General features: G+C 37.5%; 1 protein-coding gene across 1 annotated transcript in view; it reads left to right on the forward strand.

The window, feature by feature from the left end:
• The window catches only part of LOC126393532 (inactive dipeptidyl peptidase 10-like), a 95923-nt gene that overhangs the window by 51888 nt on the left and 26467 nt on the right, over window positions 1-17568 (forward strand). Inside the window, exons 4-11 of the mRNA XM_050049725.1 lie at window positions 3910-3962; window positions 4385-4466; window positions 7827-7947; window positions 10599-10753; window positions 12824-12921; window positions 14098-14221; window positions 14307-14345; window positions 17097-17204. Coding sequence (XP_049905682.1) covers window positions 3910-3962; window positions 4385-4466; window positions 7827-7947; window positions 10599-10753; window positions 12824-12921; window positions 14098-14221; window positions 14307-14345; window positions 17097-17204 — 780 coding nt within the window. The remainder of the gene's footprint in view (window positions 1-3909; window positions 3963-4384; window positions 4467-7826; window positions 7948-10598; window positions 10754-12823; window positions 12922-14097; window positions 14222-14306; window positions 14346-17096; window positions 17205-17568) is intronic.

A 17568-nucleotide genomic window follows, 5' to 3' on the forward strand; every position in this document is an offset into this window, starting at 1 on the left:
TTTACATTGAAGGACATTGCCATGGCAACACAAAACAAGACAATGTTACACCTTTCATATACCTTGTCCAATCGGCTCCAAATTTCACTTGTTTTGTAAGACTCCAGGACAGAAGGCATCAACATGTAAATAAGGTGTCATGGTAATTGCACCACCTACTGGCAACAGGGAGAAAGCCTTGTCCAGCATTCCTCATTTGAATTACATGAAATTTACATGTTGTGGTAGTCTACACTTAATGTACAGCAACATTAGGTATAATATGTGCATTCTCCAGCACCACATAGTGGACAGAGGAAGTGCTAAAAAATCTGAAATGGGTCATTACACACTCGATTAAGAAAACACCAACTCACTTGTGCTTGCAGTATCTGGCTTTCTCCGAAAAGAACAGCCGGCTTCCTGCCAGGACCTCCAGTGTCTTTTATGAAGAAAAAAACACTTATGGTAGACATATGTGCTTATAGTCATCATACTTTACATAAGTAACCATAATTTTAAACTTGTTATACTTTTAAACCGTCTCACAATATCAATTTTATCTGTTCAGTCAGTTAGAAAGTTTGGACCATGACATTTTTAGCCGAGCTTAACACAAAAACTGGAAAGCAGCAGGGAAACAGCTAATGTTACCCTCTGCCAAAGACAGGTAAATGTGTCTCACAACAGCAATGTTATTATTTACATTTTTTTATCGGGGTCATAACTTGTGTTCCCATGGTTGCGGGGTCCTATGTTCCCAGGATTCTGTCTTTTCCAGATTTATCAGGAACAAGATGGTGACACAGGAGTTGATTTCCCTTCCTGTCTCATCTCACACCCATAAAAAAACATCCTGTCCCCTCCTGTTCCTGTGTTTTGTTTTTAAATAATATAGTAATAATGTTTATTTATAATGTCAAAATCAAATTTTCTTTTTTGCTCTTTTTGCACCATCACATTTTTGATGCAACGAAGGCAAAGGAATATCATATCATGGTTCTTACATCCCTGGAACACTGACATTCTCCTTTTTCTATTTATATGCAGATATGTGTGTTGACCTTTGGACATAAAGGGAAAATGTCAAGCAATTTCATGTTGTTTTCAAAAAGGACATAGCTTTATAGTTCCACTCACTGTGCTGCTCATATGCCAAATGATGACACTCCTGAGTAATCTTTATTAGCCTGTGTTATTTTAATATATGGCATACACAGCTGAGACATGCATGCGACTTGACTATAAGCCTGTAATTCAAGGTCTCTGTAGAAAATTGATTTATTATGGACTCTTTGTATCTGTTTTTATTCATTAGAATATTGCTTCTTATTTCTTCATATCATTAGACAAAAATAAACAGTGTGTGAAGGCTAATGTAGAAATGTATTTCTTTATTGCAAATGTTTTAGGAGCAAGGATTATCCATAATGCAATCCAATCACAGCCTGAGTTCTTGTCAGTTGCACTGTGTTAAGTAAAGCATTCTCACTGTTAGCTTTTAAGTCATTTGAACAGCTGAGCACAGTCAACTATTGTTCCCACTTCACTCTCACTTCCTCGCAAATGGAAAACCATGCTGTGTTATTGCTACACCTGTCCAATTAAATACAGAGACCCTTATTCTGTCAAAAAGGGAAGGAAATCTTAAGAAAAATAAGAAATAACTAAGACCAGAGATATACTTGCTTTTAAACCAGCTGTGTGTTCCTGGAGACAACCAACTGCATCATGAACGAAATTGTTCACAGTTCTTTATGGTCTGATTCTTGTGGGCACACCAGAGAAATCAGAATGTATAGAACTTCTGGATTTGCCTGATGCAAACAGTAAACATGGCGACATTCAAGCAAATTATTATTGTTAATGTAGTAGGTTGGAAACGATATGTTTAGTTTTCATGTAAACACACACCCCCTTATTTTTTGTCAATATTTGAACTATTCTACCATGTTTACAGTTTTTACATAAAGGTAATACACTTTTGTGTCAGTAGATGTTGCTCATGCTGCTGTGGATACACTAGTGAGACTGTAGCTACCAGCTCAGCTCATGTGCAGCTCAGAAATAAACAAGCTCTGGCATGAGGAAGACGCTAACTTTGGTCCTCTCTCTATCAGTCCACAGGTACTGTGAAAGACGGTTTTCGGTCTCTAGCTTGGTTCAGAATTGAATGTGAATGCAGTATTAATTGCTTGGTAATGTCCTGAGATGATTTTGAGACGTGTGTTAAGTTTATTAAGCGTCGTTGTAGCTAAAAATCTCGAGGAGTGTCGTCCGCTGAGTTATTGTTTTCAAGAACTTCAGTTTTACACGGTAGTTTTACAAGTGTAAGTAGTTGATATTTGTATTCTGTAACGTAAGAAAATGTGTTGTTAGAAATTGTTAAGAGTATTAATCAGCCAGTAGTGAATAAATTGTGATGGAAAAGATACCATATTCAAACTACATTTCCAGTCACTCGCTAACATGTCACAGTCGCGCCATGTTGTTTAGCGCTGAGGTTAAGTGCAAGTGTGTGTGAGAGTATAATGTGTGTAAATGTTATAGGAAGGTTTTGTTTAGGTTACGCTCCTGTTATATGAGAGTGAGCAAGACTGTGTGTGTAACACATGAATGATATTGCTGATACTGAATGATAGTAAAGTGAATGTGTGTTTTGAGGTATATTATTTTTGTACATGCATTTTGAGTTACATTAGTTTGTATTATGTGGTATATGTTACAGTATTTTGAATTTATGTGTATTTATTTTCGTTTAGACTGAATGTTTACATTATTGTCAGTTTGTTTGCATATGAGTGTGTGAATTGTTTGATATTAATGCACTTTAAGCAGAGAACTAGTGGTATAATGTGACTGAGAATTGTATGTAGAAATAAACAAGCTCTGGTATGAGGAAGATGCTAACTTTGGCCCTCTCTCTATCAATCCACAGAAAGGTTTATCTCACACAGTGCTCCCTAGCCTGTGTAACCCTTGCTGCCAGTCCACATTACCCCTAGGTCTGGTGCCGGTAACATTAAGTCTGAGATTACTGTGGATGTATGGATGTATAAAGAGAACATACAGCATTCAAGGCAGGGTCCCGGTCATTCCTGTAAATGTACTTCAATGATGCATGAAGCCAAAAAACTTAGATGTTAGTGTGAAAAATTACCCAGATCTCCAGCATCGTTTGGCCCATTAAGGAGGCACACTAGAAACATCTACTGACCTGAGGGATAAAATTTCGGTTTAGCCCATTGCTAACTTGAATGGGGATAAAACGATGTAATCATGCGGCTCCTCTATACTTTTACAGTGTTATCACACCAAATGCAACACATCCTAATAGAGAAACTAGTTATTTTACAATGGCTGTGATGCTTAAAATGTGTATATAGGTATCATTTTGGGCCCCATGGCATCATGTGACAGACCTGGAAGTTGTAAATCCAAAGTGTGGCCACTATGTCAATTTGGTTTCAAAGCCTGTACCTACAGGTGTGGGATCACAGCAGCAAAAGTGCAAGTGGTATCATCATGAATATGTATCAAGCAGGTCGAAGTATGTTGCTCTCGTTCTGCCAACACTGCCCCTACTGTTCATATACATATTGCATCTTGCAAAGCTGTCACGTGGACCTGCCAGCAAGTATATCTCCGACCTAACTTAACTAAAAGAACGTAGCTGGTTGTGGAAGAAAATCATAAAATATAATCATGAAATCATGTCATAATGTTCTGCAGTGTGTTTCTGTTCAACACATGGTGTTAATAATACCGATTCTGATGATTAATCTTTTGATTAATCTACTGTATTAGTCATAATGATCTGGAGTATTTCCCTGTTCTTTGCTGTTGAGGTCCTAATCATCATTAATGGGGAAAGAACAAAGGTCTTTGTATAATACCACTGAAATTGTTTTTCTTGTGATTTGGTTTTAGATCTACCAGCACTCATTCTTGGCATCGTACCTGATCTATAACCTGTACACAAGGTGAGTAAACAAAGAATTAAACCTAATTAACATAGACCTTGCATAATGAACTTACTTCCCTTTTGTTTATAGTCACACAACAAGATCAGTGACATACATAGTAGGACAAAAAGATGTCAATGTATTGCCTTCTGTTTTCCATCCAAATGAAGGACAGACATTTTAAAGATATTCTTATGAGGTCAGTAACAGTTGAGAACATTGAAAAAAAGTTAAGGGGACTGGTATATTTGAGGAGTTTACATTATGTTCATACTTTATGTCACTTAAGATGATACACATTATTCACCTCAGTACCTTTTGAACTACTGCAAACTGTAAATTTGCAGTGGTTGTGGCAGAGATTTAGAAACAGATGTTAATATGTGCTGGTCCGGTTTGTAATGGTTCTTGTAATGGGTTTTTAATTGTCTTTGCATCAGAGAGGTGCGGGAGCTGAATCCTCCCGAGGTGTCAGATTCAGTCCTTCAGTTTGCCTCGTGGGGAGTTCACGGTCAGCAGCTGGTGAGTAGTTTACAGGGCCAAATAACATCACTCAGTCTAAAAACAATCAAGCATCGGGATGAATCTTCCATTATTCACTCAATGGCACAGTGGTGGGTAATTTGATCCTGGAGCAAAAGATAATTTATATGAATTACATATTTTTTATTGAAGTAGTTTTCCTTCATTATCCAAGCAAGTCAGTAAACAACATAATTGCCTGAATACAGCTCAGCACATACTGAGCTGTATTTTATTTCCACTAAGGAAATCCAAATTGCAAATATGCATTTCCTCCTAAACAGATGCAGCGCAGTTACTTCCTTGCCCATAATTACCTCTGCTAAAGAGGTAATGTTTTTGGGTTGGTTTGTTTATCTGTTTGTCAGCCTGATGATAGAAAAACTACCAGCCCCATTTTCATGAAAGTCTGTGGAAGGATGTAGCATGGGACAAGGAAGACTACATCAAATTCTGGAGTAGATCCAAATCAGTGGGGGCTGATACACAAAGTATTTTCCCTTTTGTTAACATTGCAAGATAGGGCATTAGGCCTTGGCGGAATAAATGCCATACACCTAAAAATACAACGTATCCTCATAGAACGGTTTGTATGATATCCTGCAAATTAGCACCCTAGGAATGATGTTACATTCTTAATGTACAGGTACATAATTAATATAAAGTTATGGAGGTAAGGTTTAGGCAAGTAAAGTTACTGTGGTTAGGTTTAGGAAAAAAAACATAGTGAGGACATACCTTAAAATGACTCAGAGTTCACACGGTTTCAAACATGCGTCTCCAGGCTAAAGGCCAAAGGGAAGGGCCACATTTCTGTGACCCATCCACCACTTCAACCTGCCTCCTTACAAGACTGCTCAGGACTCTGTCTTTGTTTACTCCCTGATCACCTGATTGCAGCCTTTCAAAATATGTAGGATATGTACAAATTTGAGTGCATTACTTTTGGTGGGCAAACTAAGTTTATGAGAATCGCCAGTGGATGATAGTAAAGTTCAGTAGTGACAAAACATAGCCAATTGCAGAAATACAACATATCCTCATAAAATGGCTAGTATGGTACTCTACAAATCAGCGCCCCACAAATGGCATTACATACTTAACGTGAAGGTACAGAGGTGATTGGGACTAGGAGCAGAGGAGTGTCAAAATGGAGCGAGGGGCTTGGATGGGGGGTAGAGAGAGAGAGTGCAAATTTGAGCAAGGAGTAACTCCCTACGGACCAGATGGCTGTGATTGGTCAATTTTTTTGCAGGCCTGCAGCTGCCAGAGAGAAGGAATTTTTTTGGTTCCTTTTGCTCTTCACATTGTGTAGCTAGCACTATTGGGCCATAACCACCATCTAAATGATGTTAATAATAATGATCAATCTTTCTAAACGTAGACCATAGCTTTAAATAATTGCAATTGGTTGAGTGCAGTAAAGTTTACTTTGAATTAACTCCACTAACACACATTAGACAGCACATGGCATAAGTGAGCCTTCAGGGTTTTCTGTCAGAATGCCCTTTCTGGAAAAAATCTTTTCAGTTTAACCCAAACCATGATCTTTTTCCTGAAATGCCATAACTGCAAACAGCCACAAGAACATCTAACATAAGTATAAATTCAGCTCAGTGATAACTGTCACTGTCACTAGTCACCCATTATTAGATTAAGCACCTTTGCTTTGCATAAATTAGCCCAGTGACTGGCAGAGATATCTTCTACTTGTACCATAACAAATTATTTCTATTTAACTCACCATATACTCACCATTGGTTTACGTCAGTGTGTCTCCTGACATACGGCGCAGTTGAATTTCAGCTTCCATACACATTTTTTCAGCCTTACATCGCAGAAACAGAGCAGCTAGCAGGTACATTGTGTTTCATCTCATAACAGCATTCTTTACCTCTTACACATTCTTTGTCTGTTGACCCATATTTTCTCCAAAATCGAAAATATTTCCACACTTTTAATTCCCCAGTAAATAATGTTATCCTCATTGTCTTTTTCTTGGCTGCTTGCCATTATCTACCTGGCACTGTTTGACATTGAAACAAATTAAAGGTGTACACTAAAGATGATGATATGGATCAGTGTTTTCAGTTTGCATATTGCTGATACTGGATTGTTGATCACTGAATCAATAAATTGGTCAAGATTGGACTGGATTGTTACACCTCTATTTAGGTCCATCATAAATTTCAAAACTTTGATGCTTAGTCAAGGTACAACCACAGAGCTCAAAAAAATCTTGAGGCATCAATTCAAATCCACATAAAATTAATCTTCAACAGTTTTGATTGTTCAGTAATGAAACCATTAGAAGGTTCTGGCTTCTCCAATGTGATGATTAGCTGCTTTCCTTGTTAATTTGTACTCTTGGTAATTGTAATGTTGATTTTTCATTATTTTCTGCTATTTCATAGCAATTAATCCAATTACTGAAAAATAATAAGCAGATAATGAAGATAGATGCAGCCCCAACCATCTGCATTTGAACAGAAGAAGAAGCGGAAACTAAGTGTTTTATAATTCCTGGCATTCATAGAATCCTCTCTGCTCTGAGGTAAAGGCTCATCAAATGCTGTTTTTGAATTGAGAGGAAAGACAAACTCCTTTTAAACTAAACAGTCACTTGGAGAAGAAGCCAGCAGCAGTTAGACTAATCAAGCTGTTGCTGGAAGACATCTTGTTGGGCGACCAAAGCTCTCTGTGTGAGTAATGCCTCCTCCGTGCACAGTATTATGCACAGAATAATCAGTCCATTATTTTCTCCAGCGCAGACAAGGAAAGTAATTAAGCATTTGATAGCATATTGTTACCTCAGTATTTCCACCTGCCCTCAGTGGAACCTGTTCTCAAGGAAGCCCTGCAGCAGAGTGTCACACATGGCTAATGACAAAGTAGCATTCATTACGCACAGACTCTCCCTGCATATTTGTCTGTTATCACAAGAGATGAGACGCTCTCTGAATGTGTTCTTATCAATAAGCATGTTCTCTGTGTGAGATCAACTCACCAGGTTCTCAATTTGTTCGGCAGAAATGTTCTTTCGCCTCAGTCCCTGTGTGCTCTGTAACTTGCATAAAAGGTGGCAGAAATATAAAGATCTGACATGTCTATGTAATGTAATTAAATGTATTCTCGGTAAAAGAATCAAACCCAGTGGGAACACAAAAACAAACTGGTATCATCTTTGTACCCCCCTACCATGTTCCTTATAGCATATTTCTTTACAAATATGTATGAAAAAGGTGTAGGTGTTACTACATGCTGTGTGTAGATAGAAGGAAAAGTGACATACAGTAAAAACAGTACTTATCACAGCTTGTGCTTTCAAATTAAAACTGATATTTTCTCTCTATCCCACAGCTTTATATATTTGAAAACAACATTTACTACCAAACAGATGTTCAGAGTAGCTCATGGAGACTCACGTCTTCTGGACAGGAGGGGATGATCTTCAACGGCATCACAGACTGGCTGTATGAGGGTAAGTGAGAGAATACTGAGTTATAAAACCTGGCACAAAGGTCAAGTTGAAAGACAGACAGAATAACTCAGATGCTGCCTCCAGAATCTCGCATTCTTCTATCTGAGGAAAGCATGTGCATATAAGGCTTGTTATTTTAACAATGGAAGTGGGCTTTGTGTGGACTGTGACATAGGAAAAGAATGTGTCTGAACATGAGTACCATTTTATAGGACAAATAACAAATGTCTAGTACAACATAAATTTAGATTTACTGGACAGATGTCTCTGGTGGCTGTATTTATTATGACCCTTGTCTGTCAGGATAGGTAATGTGACATGGTTATTACTGCTGTGAAAGCCTTATTGGGGAAGGTTGGGGTGGATGTATGAGTCAAATAGATGTGTATGCAGGAGACCACTGTTAACACCCTGTTTCAAATGAACAGTTTATTCACCATGATAATGATTTTTCCTAATTCTTAATCAAGTGGTTTTAGTGCACAAATCTAGCCAAACTCTCACAGTAAGAAAACAGCTAAAATAATGATTTCGCAAGAGTCATATGGGATCAGTCCTGTTGCTGATCATAAAATGATGCTATCATACTTTTTCTGTAAACCACGGTTATGTTACATTGTGCATTTCATATTTATGACATATTTAGGCAATATAACACTTGAGGGTGGGCTTTATTGACATTATTGGCAGTGTCAGCAATAGGGGTGTCCCCGACTAAGAATTTTCATAGTCGAATCTGATTTGACAGATTTTTCCTTTAGCCGACTAATCGTCGAATCATGTTGTTTTCCCCCTCATTGATTAATGAGCTCATTTGCGTCAGTTTCCGCTCCAGAGAAAAGAGCCTAAACACCCAAATAAACAAATTTAATTCTTCACTTGGCATAATAAGATAATAATAATAAAAGTAAAAGGGTTATCATTTTATCTTTATCTTTATTCCTTTCACTTCATCAAGGTATGATGCTCTAGATGAGCGCAGACGCGCTGCAGCCTCATCCATGTCTTTAACAGGAGTCGTTTATGACTCGTCAGAACTTGCCATTTCATTCACAAATAAACATCCACAAACATCATCAAAAGGTTTAGAAACAGTTTTCCTTCTTTCTGACTTCAAGGTTACTTCATTAATCAACGCAGGTTCATACAAGTTCATCCACACGGACCGTGCATCACTGCTCTCAATTGTTTGGCCACGTCGGAAAAAAAGTAGCCAAATAAAAATCAGTCTACTGATTAAACGCACGCGTCATTTTCAGTATTTTTTATTAACAGAAATTAAGGCTGATGTTTGTATCAAAATAGGCTAAATATCATGAATTACTAGAAAACAAATACATTCTATGTCAAATCAAGATGTTCAGCAGCAGTGAGCACCCCCATATAGTCAGAATAGTACGGTCTTGTTTCATAACCACATTTTGCGACGATTCGACGGCGAGACCGGCAGTCGAATCAGACTTCTCCGAATCGAATCATCGACTATTCGGGGTCACCCCTAGTCAACAATGACAGTAGAGCTCACCCTGAAGTGTAATATTGCAATTATGAAACAGTTATCAACAAAATCAAAGATATAATCAAAATGTATTCATATCGTGGGGCAATTTGCTCTCAAAATTAAAACACTTTTTGCTTGTGTTATCAACAGAATAACATGGGGTCTGACAAAATAAGTGGAAAACAATTCAGATGGACATGTTTACAATCATACCAATCGCATTAGGAAACACAGCAATCTCATAAAATGCTCTCTTAATAATCATGGTTTGCTGAGCATCATTACATGGAAATTGTAAGTACTGACGAGAAAGGGACTTGATGGCTGCCAACACTGCTGGCATCGTTCTGCTGATGGTTGGCTGTGATATACCATACGTAAGCTCCTGCTGACAAGTCCTGGTGGCCAAAAAACCCAATGTAGTGAGCACCTGCGCTGGCACAGGTACAGCACTTGAGCACCGTGTTTCTCTCCTTAACTGAGGCCCTAAACTGTAGCATAATTCAGGAGGAGCCTTGGGAGGTGAAAGCAACTTAAAAGCTACTCATCACCATCCATTAAGAGCTCTCTATGGTCCCAAAAAACTATGTCACGTCTTATGGGCGCGTAGTGGTCTTCCAATAGAATCAGATCTGCTATTGCTGAGAACTGATGACTGTCAAAGTTCTTGTTTAAATAGGTGATTGAATAAGCATTCAACCTATCACACTGCAGGTTGGTTAGCCCAACCACAATTGCTTCATTGCTCAATAACTGCTTGTAATATGTCACCAGTAGCCTATATAATAAATAAATGAAGTTCATACTGACTCTAACTTCTCTACACAAATTCAGACCTGTCATGAAAATTTATTTCATAGTCTCCACTGGATGCCTAGTTTTCTGTTGTAGGCTTGTTTCATAAATGAGGGCCAGAGTGTAAAGTCTTTTCTATGGGCTTCCATCCATTCAGTTTTTTTTTTGTTTGTTTGTTTTTGTTTAAATGAGCTAAGGCACTTTGAGCACCTAACATTTTAAGCAGCGCATATTATTTTCAATAAAATAATTTGACCAAGTTTTCCACAATCAGTCAGTCATTTATTTGACCAGATCCACTGAGCTCCACTCTCCAAATTCAGAGTGTCATATCTGTGTTCTCTTTGTTTTCCAGAGGAGGTGTTGCTCACACAGGTGGCCCACTGGTGGTCACCTGACGGCTCCAGACTGGCCTACCTCACCTTCAATGATTCCCTGGTTCCCAACATGCTGCTGCCCCGTTTCACAGGCTCTCTTTACCCCAGGGGGAAGGAGTACCCTTATCCAAAGGTAAAACTCCAGTTTTTGCTCCAGAATTCAAATCAACTCTCAATAACAATGGGTTATGACATATAATGTTACGACGCTGATTTTTGGATATTAGTGCTGAATTGATAAAGATTGTTTAGCTTACACTGTAGAACATCCCTTACAACCTTAGTCTACTATATCTGGCAACTCTATAGTGTCAAACCAGGGCTATTAATAATAAAACTGCAAGCTCTCTGTTTTGGTTTTTCCATAACGGTTAGTGAGTCCTGATCTTGTTTAATTTATGTTACAGTGACTTGCTTCCTTTGAAGAGCAATGTCTGTAGGGATCTGTGGCACTGGGAGGGATTGGAATATGATATACTTTCGTAAGGCACCTTAACACATCTCCCATCCTTTGATGCGGATGTTTAGCGTATCAAATGCCTCTCAGATGGGAGATGGGTTGTGGAAAAGTGGTGGAATGAGGGTCATGAGGTCGAGGGCACCCTCATTTGTCAGTTCAGATCCATAGATGGGGGGAGGGGGTTAGGATAGAAAGGCATCTAATTAATGAAGCACTGCACTTGATCTTAGCTTTGCTCACACAGTGTGTGAAAATTGTATATATACACACTCACACACACGCAGTGAGTCTTAACTTGAATCCTTGAGTGGGGTCAGTGCTATAATATTGTGGGACTAAATGAAGCAGAAATCTAATTGCCTTCTCTTTCCCTTTGTCCGTGAGCATTCTGAGGCTGTATAACAGCCTGACAGTCATACTTCTGCTCCAGTCACTGGGGGCTAAATTTGTGTGGGTATCTCTTTGTGAGTCAATACACAGTAGAAGTTACACCCTTGGGAGTATTCTTCATGGCTATCATGTGTCTGTGCTTAAGGAAAAACCTCATTACTGTTAGAATCCCAGCAGTATTCAGATTCACAGTGACAAACTGTGCCATGTTACAGCCTTACCCATACCAATATCACTGTAGTTATATGAGAATAACTAGATACGAGTCTTCAGTCCAGCTAGCTGATCTGAGACTGTACTTAGACAAAGCACAACGACAAAAAGACAGTATTGTGTACATTGTGTATTGTGAATACAACATTTGAACAGTAAACTCTCTATTGCATTGCAATTTCTTTTGGCAAATCTGCTAACATGTATGTCAACATCAGCTGTGATAAACCAATATGAGAGCTAATGACTGATTTCAGATATTTGTTTTTTAATTTACTTATTTATTTTTATTTTTTTCAGTGGCTGGTCAAAGGTCATTTTTGGGAAGATTGACTGTTAACAGTTTGAATGTTGTATGGTTGCACAGAACCATAGAATACACAGATAAATGAATAAAACAATTCCACTAAATGCCCAAATACTAACTGCTGAACATTCAGTTATGACGAGATCTGGAGCAAAATGTAAAAGCTTGACTTTACAATGTGTAGCAGTGGTTACACTGTATGTTAACAGTAGATGGTAATGTATTAGAAAGACGGAAAATGATAAACGTATTCCCCATTTATCATTAGCATTAGCAGTTTTCAGATGTGTTTGATTCATTAGATCCCTTACCTAGCATGCAATATGCAGCAAATGACACCAGTAGAACATAATAGAGCTATTCCAAGAAGCCTTTATACGTTCACAAGAGCTGAAAGTGAATAATACAAGAATAGTTGTAGAATAGTAGAATAATAATCAGTAGTGATATGGAAGTAAGCATACATGTGGAATATACTCATCTTTTTGATACCTTGGTCATGCTGTATTTTTGAGATTCCCCTTATCATGTAGACTAATGAGCTCTATTTTCAAGGAAGCTTTAAGTAAAGGTAAATGACTGACTTGTCTCAGGGTGTGCACAGCATACAGCAGCACAGTTTGTTCTTTACATGTTTCATATTCTCATTATATTGTTTGTTCAAGTCCTACTGGCATTGTTCAGTGTAGCAGCATATAGAAATAAAAGCAAGTGCAGCCTGTTGCTCAGTGCTTATTGTTATCACTTCAGTGCATGCAGTGCATCATGGATATTACACAGAATTTGATACGGCCTGTGACTGCAATTGCACATTTGTACTGTTTTTATTGTAGATGGGACAAATCAATCCCATTGTCAGACTCTATGTCGTCACACTGGATGGCAGCTCTGTAACAACTGAACTGAGACCTCCTGACAGTCTTGAAAAGAGGTATGATTTCAACACAGTTTTTTAGGACCTTTATTTTAGGATTTTCAGTAGTCAACAAACACCCAGTAGCCTGCGTTACTCAAACAGTGCAGTGATGAATATCTTCACAAATAGAGTAAAAAAAAACAAAACAAGTTTTAGGATGTATACAGGACTAGTAAAATAGCATACATGTACACAGCGATAGAGGGTATACTGTTACACTGTCAGTCCATTACCCTTGAGGTACTCTGGAACAACACTCCAAATTCTGACAAATATGTGAGTCTTATCCTCATAACAGAACCTTAAATGGACAGTTCAGATTTTTTGAAGTGGCATTTTATGCAGTACTTATCCATAGTCAAGCATAGAGAAGCAGGCTAGACTGCTGACATGGAAGCTAAGCAATGTACTGCTGCAGCAATAAAACCTCTTTTAGCCACCCAAAAAAGTTCCACCTAAAAAAAAAAAAAAAAAAAAAAAAAAAAAATCAATAACAGTTTATCTGTTATATTTATAGTTTATTTGTATGTAATATTGAGAGTATTCTCACTGCTTTACTTTTAATGATTATAGTTCCACATATATGCTCTTGTCAAAGCCACCAGAATTCAGTGACAAAAACAGTCATTTTAGCTCTCTAAACAGGAGAGCTGCTGGTCTAATGCTGCCTCGATCAGTTAGTTTGTTTTTGATAATGTGTGACTGGTGAATCGGAACTAACCCTTTAAATGCCAAAGTCATACAATAACAGAAACAAAATAACTATTCAGGGCAGCAGAAAACCAGCAGCTCCTGTGTTCAGCAATGTTAAATCACTGTTTACTAAATGGAGTCTGGCTTTGACTTTGAAGAGCGCGATTAATTTTCCAGTTAGAAATTACTTTATGACATTAAGGTAAAGCAGTGAAAATATTCTAAATATAGCGTTCACTTACACTGATATTGATTTTTTTAGGTGGGATTTATTTTTAGGTAGCCAAATACATTTTATTGCTGACCCCACCAAAGCAGTAGATCAGTACCCTATACAACCCCACTTAATGAAAACTGAACTATCCCTTTAACCCTTTAAGTACAGTACTTTTATCAAGTCTCTTATCCACACATATGTTGGGACACAGTTTGACTTCCACATGAATAGAATGTTATTTACTACTTACGTGCTTACTACTTACTATTTATTTTCCCTAGTGAGTACTACATCACCATGGTGAAGTGGGCGACACAAGGCAGGCTGAGTGTGCGTTGGGTGAATCGAGCTCAAAACATGTCAATACTTTCCCTGTGTGACGTCACAACAGGTGACTGCACAAAGGTAAAATACTTTTTGTGGATAATTCTTCAGCCTCTACAATGAACTTACAGAAGTATTCCATACTAACTCAATCTTTCCAACTCAGAGACACGTGATGACATCAGAGAAGTGGCTTGATCGTCAGGTGAGTGCATCAGTCCAGAGAGGCTTCATTATCTTCATTTCTAAGCCAATCAATAAACTGTAAAAGAAAAACTCCACCTTTTCATATAAAAGCTGGTAAATATAAAATCTCAAATAATGGACACATGGACAAAGACAAGCCAATTATTAATAATTCATTAATTAATTGTAATTACTTGTACTATAATGTGTCATGTGGTAAAGTTAGCGTCATTTGTATTTCTACAGCACTAATTCAATTAGTACAACAACATTGCATTCACCAATCTGCTGCTCTGACATACTCTTATTAAAAGAAATACTGACATACTTATTCACTATTTCCAATTTCCAATTTTTATTAATTACTGTTTTGCTACTGTCAGTGGAACGTAACACTTCCTGCAGATAATTGAATTCAAACTCCAACTTGACAGAAAAAAAATAAAATTAATAGAATTTTAAAAAAAAACAGTGTAGAAGTGGTAGGAGATAAGTGGTGAATAAAAAACTCTCAAGAGGAAAAATGCCCAACAGTAAGTAGAGTGGTGAGTATGACCTGACTGGTGTTGTACTGATGGAATAAGTGTCACTGAAATGCACACTATGCCCAGTTTATCAAAAGAAGTACACATAGACAAAGTTAACTCTGCTTTCACAGTTAACAACATCAACAGCAGTTCATGTCATCGTGTCATCATGTGTCATCATGTGACGTGACGTGACAGTCTGCAGTGCATAAGTCACTTGATCACAGCATCCTGGCTCATGATTATGTGGGTAATAGGTTTTCAGATGTCGATAACAAATGTACTTCATGTAAGACTAAACTAGAAATTATAATACATCTGTTTTATTGGTTGCATTTGGTTTTAGAAAGACTTTGAAAATTCCATATTGTATAAAACACAGCATTAAATTATTGAAGGCATAAATATTATCATGTACTTTAAATGTGATGATAACCAATGAGTTTCTTAATGTTGGTTAGCTAACAGCTCACACAGACAGACAGACTTTTGCATGCAACAAAACATATTTTTTTTCTAACCTGACACCCTTACACACCGGAGCTCACACACATAGATTCTCTAATTTTACACCCAGAGAGGGGGCTTAAGGTTCCCTCCTCACAAGTTCCTGTTGTTCTTCTGACCAACCAAATGCAGTGTTGCCAGATCTCGTGAGACAAATAAGCAACCAGGCCTGTGAAAACAAGCCCAAAACAAGCGACTTTTTCTACAGAGCCCCCTAGGTTCCAGTGAGAGAAAATTAAATAAACTATGTGCACGGTTTTACAATCCGTGGGGACGGATTTTAAACTGTGGGTACAGATTGTCAATTTACATCCATGTGGACAGATAAGTAAACTGTGCGCAGTTTTGCAAAACTGTACCCACGGTACACAGGTTATTTATTTTTCTCCCCCCTGAGCTTTAGGACAATGACTACAAGAGGGAGTTAAACCACCTTTTAACATTATTTAACATTAGAAAACAGATGGGATATCAAATATAGACTGATGTACCAAGTACATTATATACACAGTAAACCTCTGATAATTAAAATTTGCACAGACAAATAAATATCATCCTGAATTCACAAATTCTTTATTTATTATTGCTTTTTATGCACTCATCTAATTTTTTTCTTTTAGTTACAGGACTGATGTTCTCCTAACCATAAAAAAACACAGTACCCTGCTCTGCCTCTGATTGGCTAGTACTCGTTGCCATCAGGGTCAGAGCCAATTAGAAGCAGGATGCGGGTGGGAAAAACCTCTGCTGTCTCCTGTGTGTATGGGGAAAGGGGAGGGACAGAGGGAACAGGCAAGACAAACTATCCTACGTTTAAATAACATATCGAAAATATCTGCTTGACAACTTATTATGGAGCTGGGAACAAGCCCAAATAAGCAACTACGCTTTAGAGACAAGCCCAAAAAAACCGCAACCCGCGACTACCAATATTTGTAAGCGACTTTACAGAAAAACAAGCCCAAAGTCACTTATAATAAGCGGACTTGACAACACTGACCAAATGTGCTCAGAAGACTTCCCTCTGAGGACACCTTTGATTTGGCCATCTTCTTTGCAGTTATCTCTGTCATCATCCACTTTGTCATCACTCTTAAAATTGTAACATTAGAAATCCATGTCAGTAGCTAATATTCACTAGGAAATATTTGTTCGATGAAGTCTGTCAGATAAAAGATTCTTATTTTTATTTATCCTTTTTATTTCATAATCATTTTTAATATCATAATTCATAATTTATTGTTATAACTATTACCGTCTTTCTTTACAGTATATTAGTGTCACTGATTGTACATTCTTATAACTAAATTTAAAAAATGATTGTGTGGGTTATACACAAATTATACTGCATTAGGTATATGTACAAAAAGTAAATGAGAACCGCTTCGAGTATAATACAGTTTATTTGTAAAGCAGGATATATTAGCAATGCAAGTTTGTCTGTAATACAGGCCTGTTTCAAATAAAAGCCTGTCACTGCCATTGGGAAATTTACAGTATAGAAAAATACTTCTAAAATGGCAAATTATTTCAGACCACAACAACCTACTGACTTTCTAAACATAACTGTTAGCTAAAACATGTTTTACGGGAGAAATGTCTCTGATCCTATTAGTCAGTGATCATATCTTGATCTTTTCTGCATGTTTTTTTTTTCCCTGTTCTAATCACTTGGTGTTCCACATGGCAACAGCTATAAATAGTAATGTTTGATTACTGTTTGTCTCTTTTCCTAGAATGAGGAGCCAGTATTTTCCAAGGACTGCACAACATTCCTCATCACTATGCCCTTAAAACACGGTGGCCGCGGGACATTCAACCATATCACCATGATCTCTAACCAAGTAAAACTATTAGAAACTTTTAATACAATGAATACATTTAGGTTGGTGCTTTCACTGTTTAAATTAAACTTCATGTGTCTGGTTTTTTTTTTTCTTTTAGTCTTCTTATCAGTCCTATGGGCCTTCCAATTATTCATACTGCTCACATGATTCCATTTTGAACTCTCATCATTTTAAATGATATTCTAACTACATTTCCTGAAACACCAGAGAATTAAGAATATACTCAGCTGAATAAATTAAGGAGAGTGTTGTACAGTAGCTGCACTGGAGGCGCTGGGTTTTGGGCCAGATTAATTCAGGTTCTGTGGAGATAATAAGTGGAACAAAAGTTGTAGATTGAAAGTCAGGCCTCAGGAAAAAA

The sequence above is a fragment of the Epinephelus moara genome, chromosome 7, assembly GCF_006386435.1.
Source record: "Epinephelus moara isolate mb chromosome 7, YSFRI_EMoa_1.0, whole genome shotgun sequence".
Classification (NCBI taxonomy): domain Eukaryota; kingdom Metazoa; phylum Chordata; class Actinopteri; order Perciformes; family Serranidae; genus Epinephelus; species Epinephelus moara.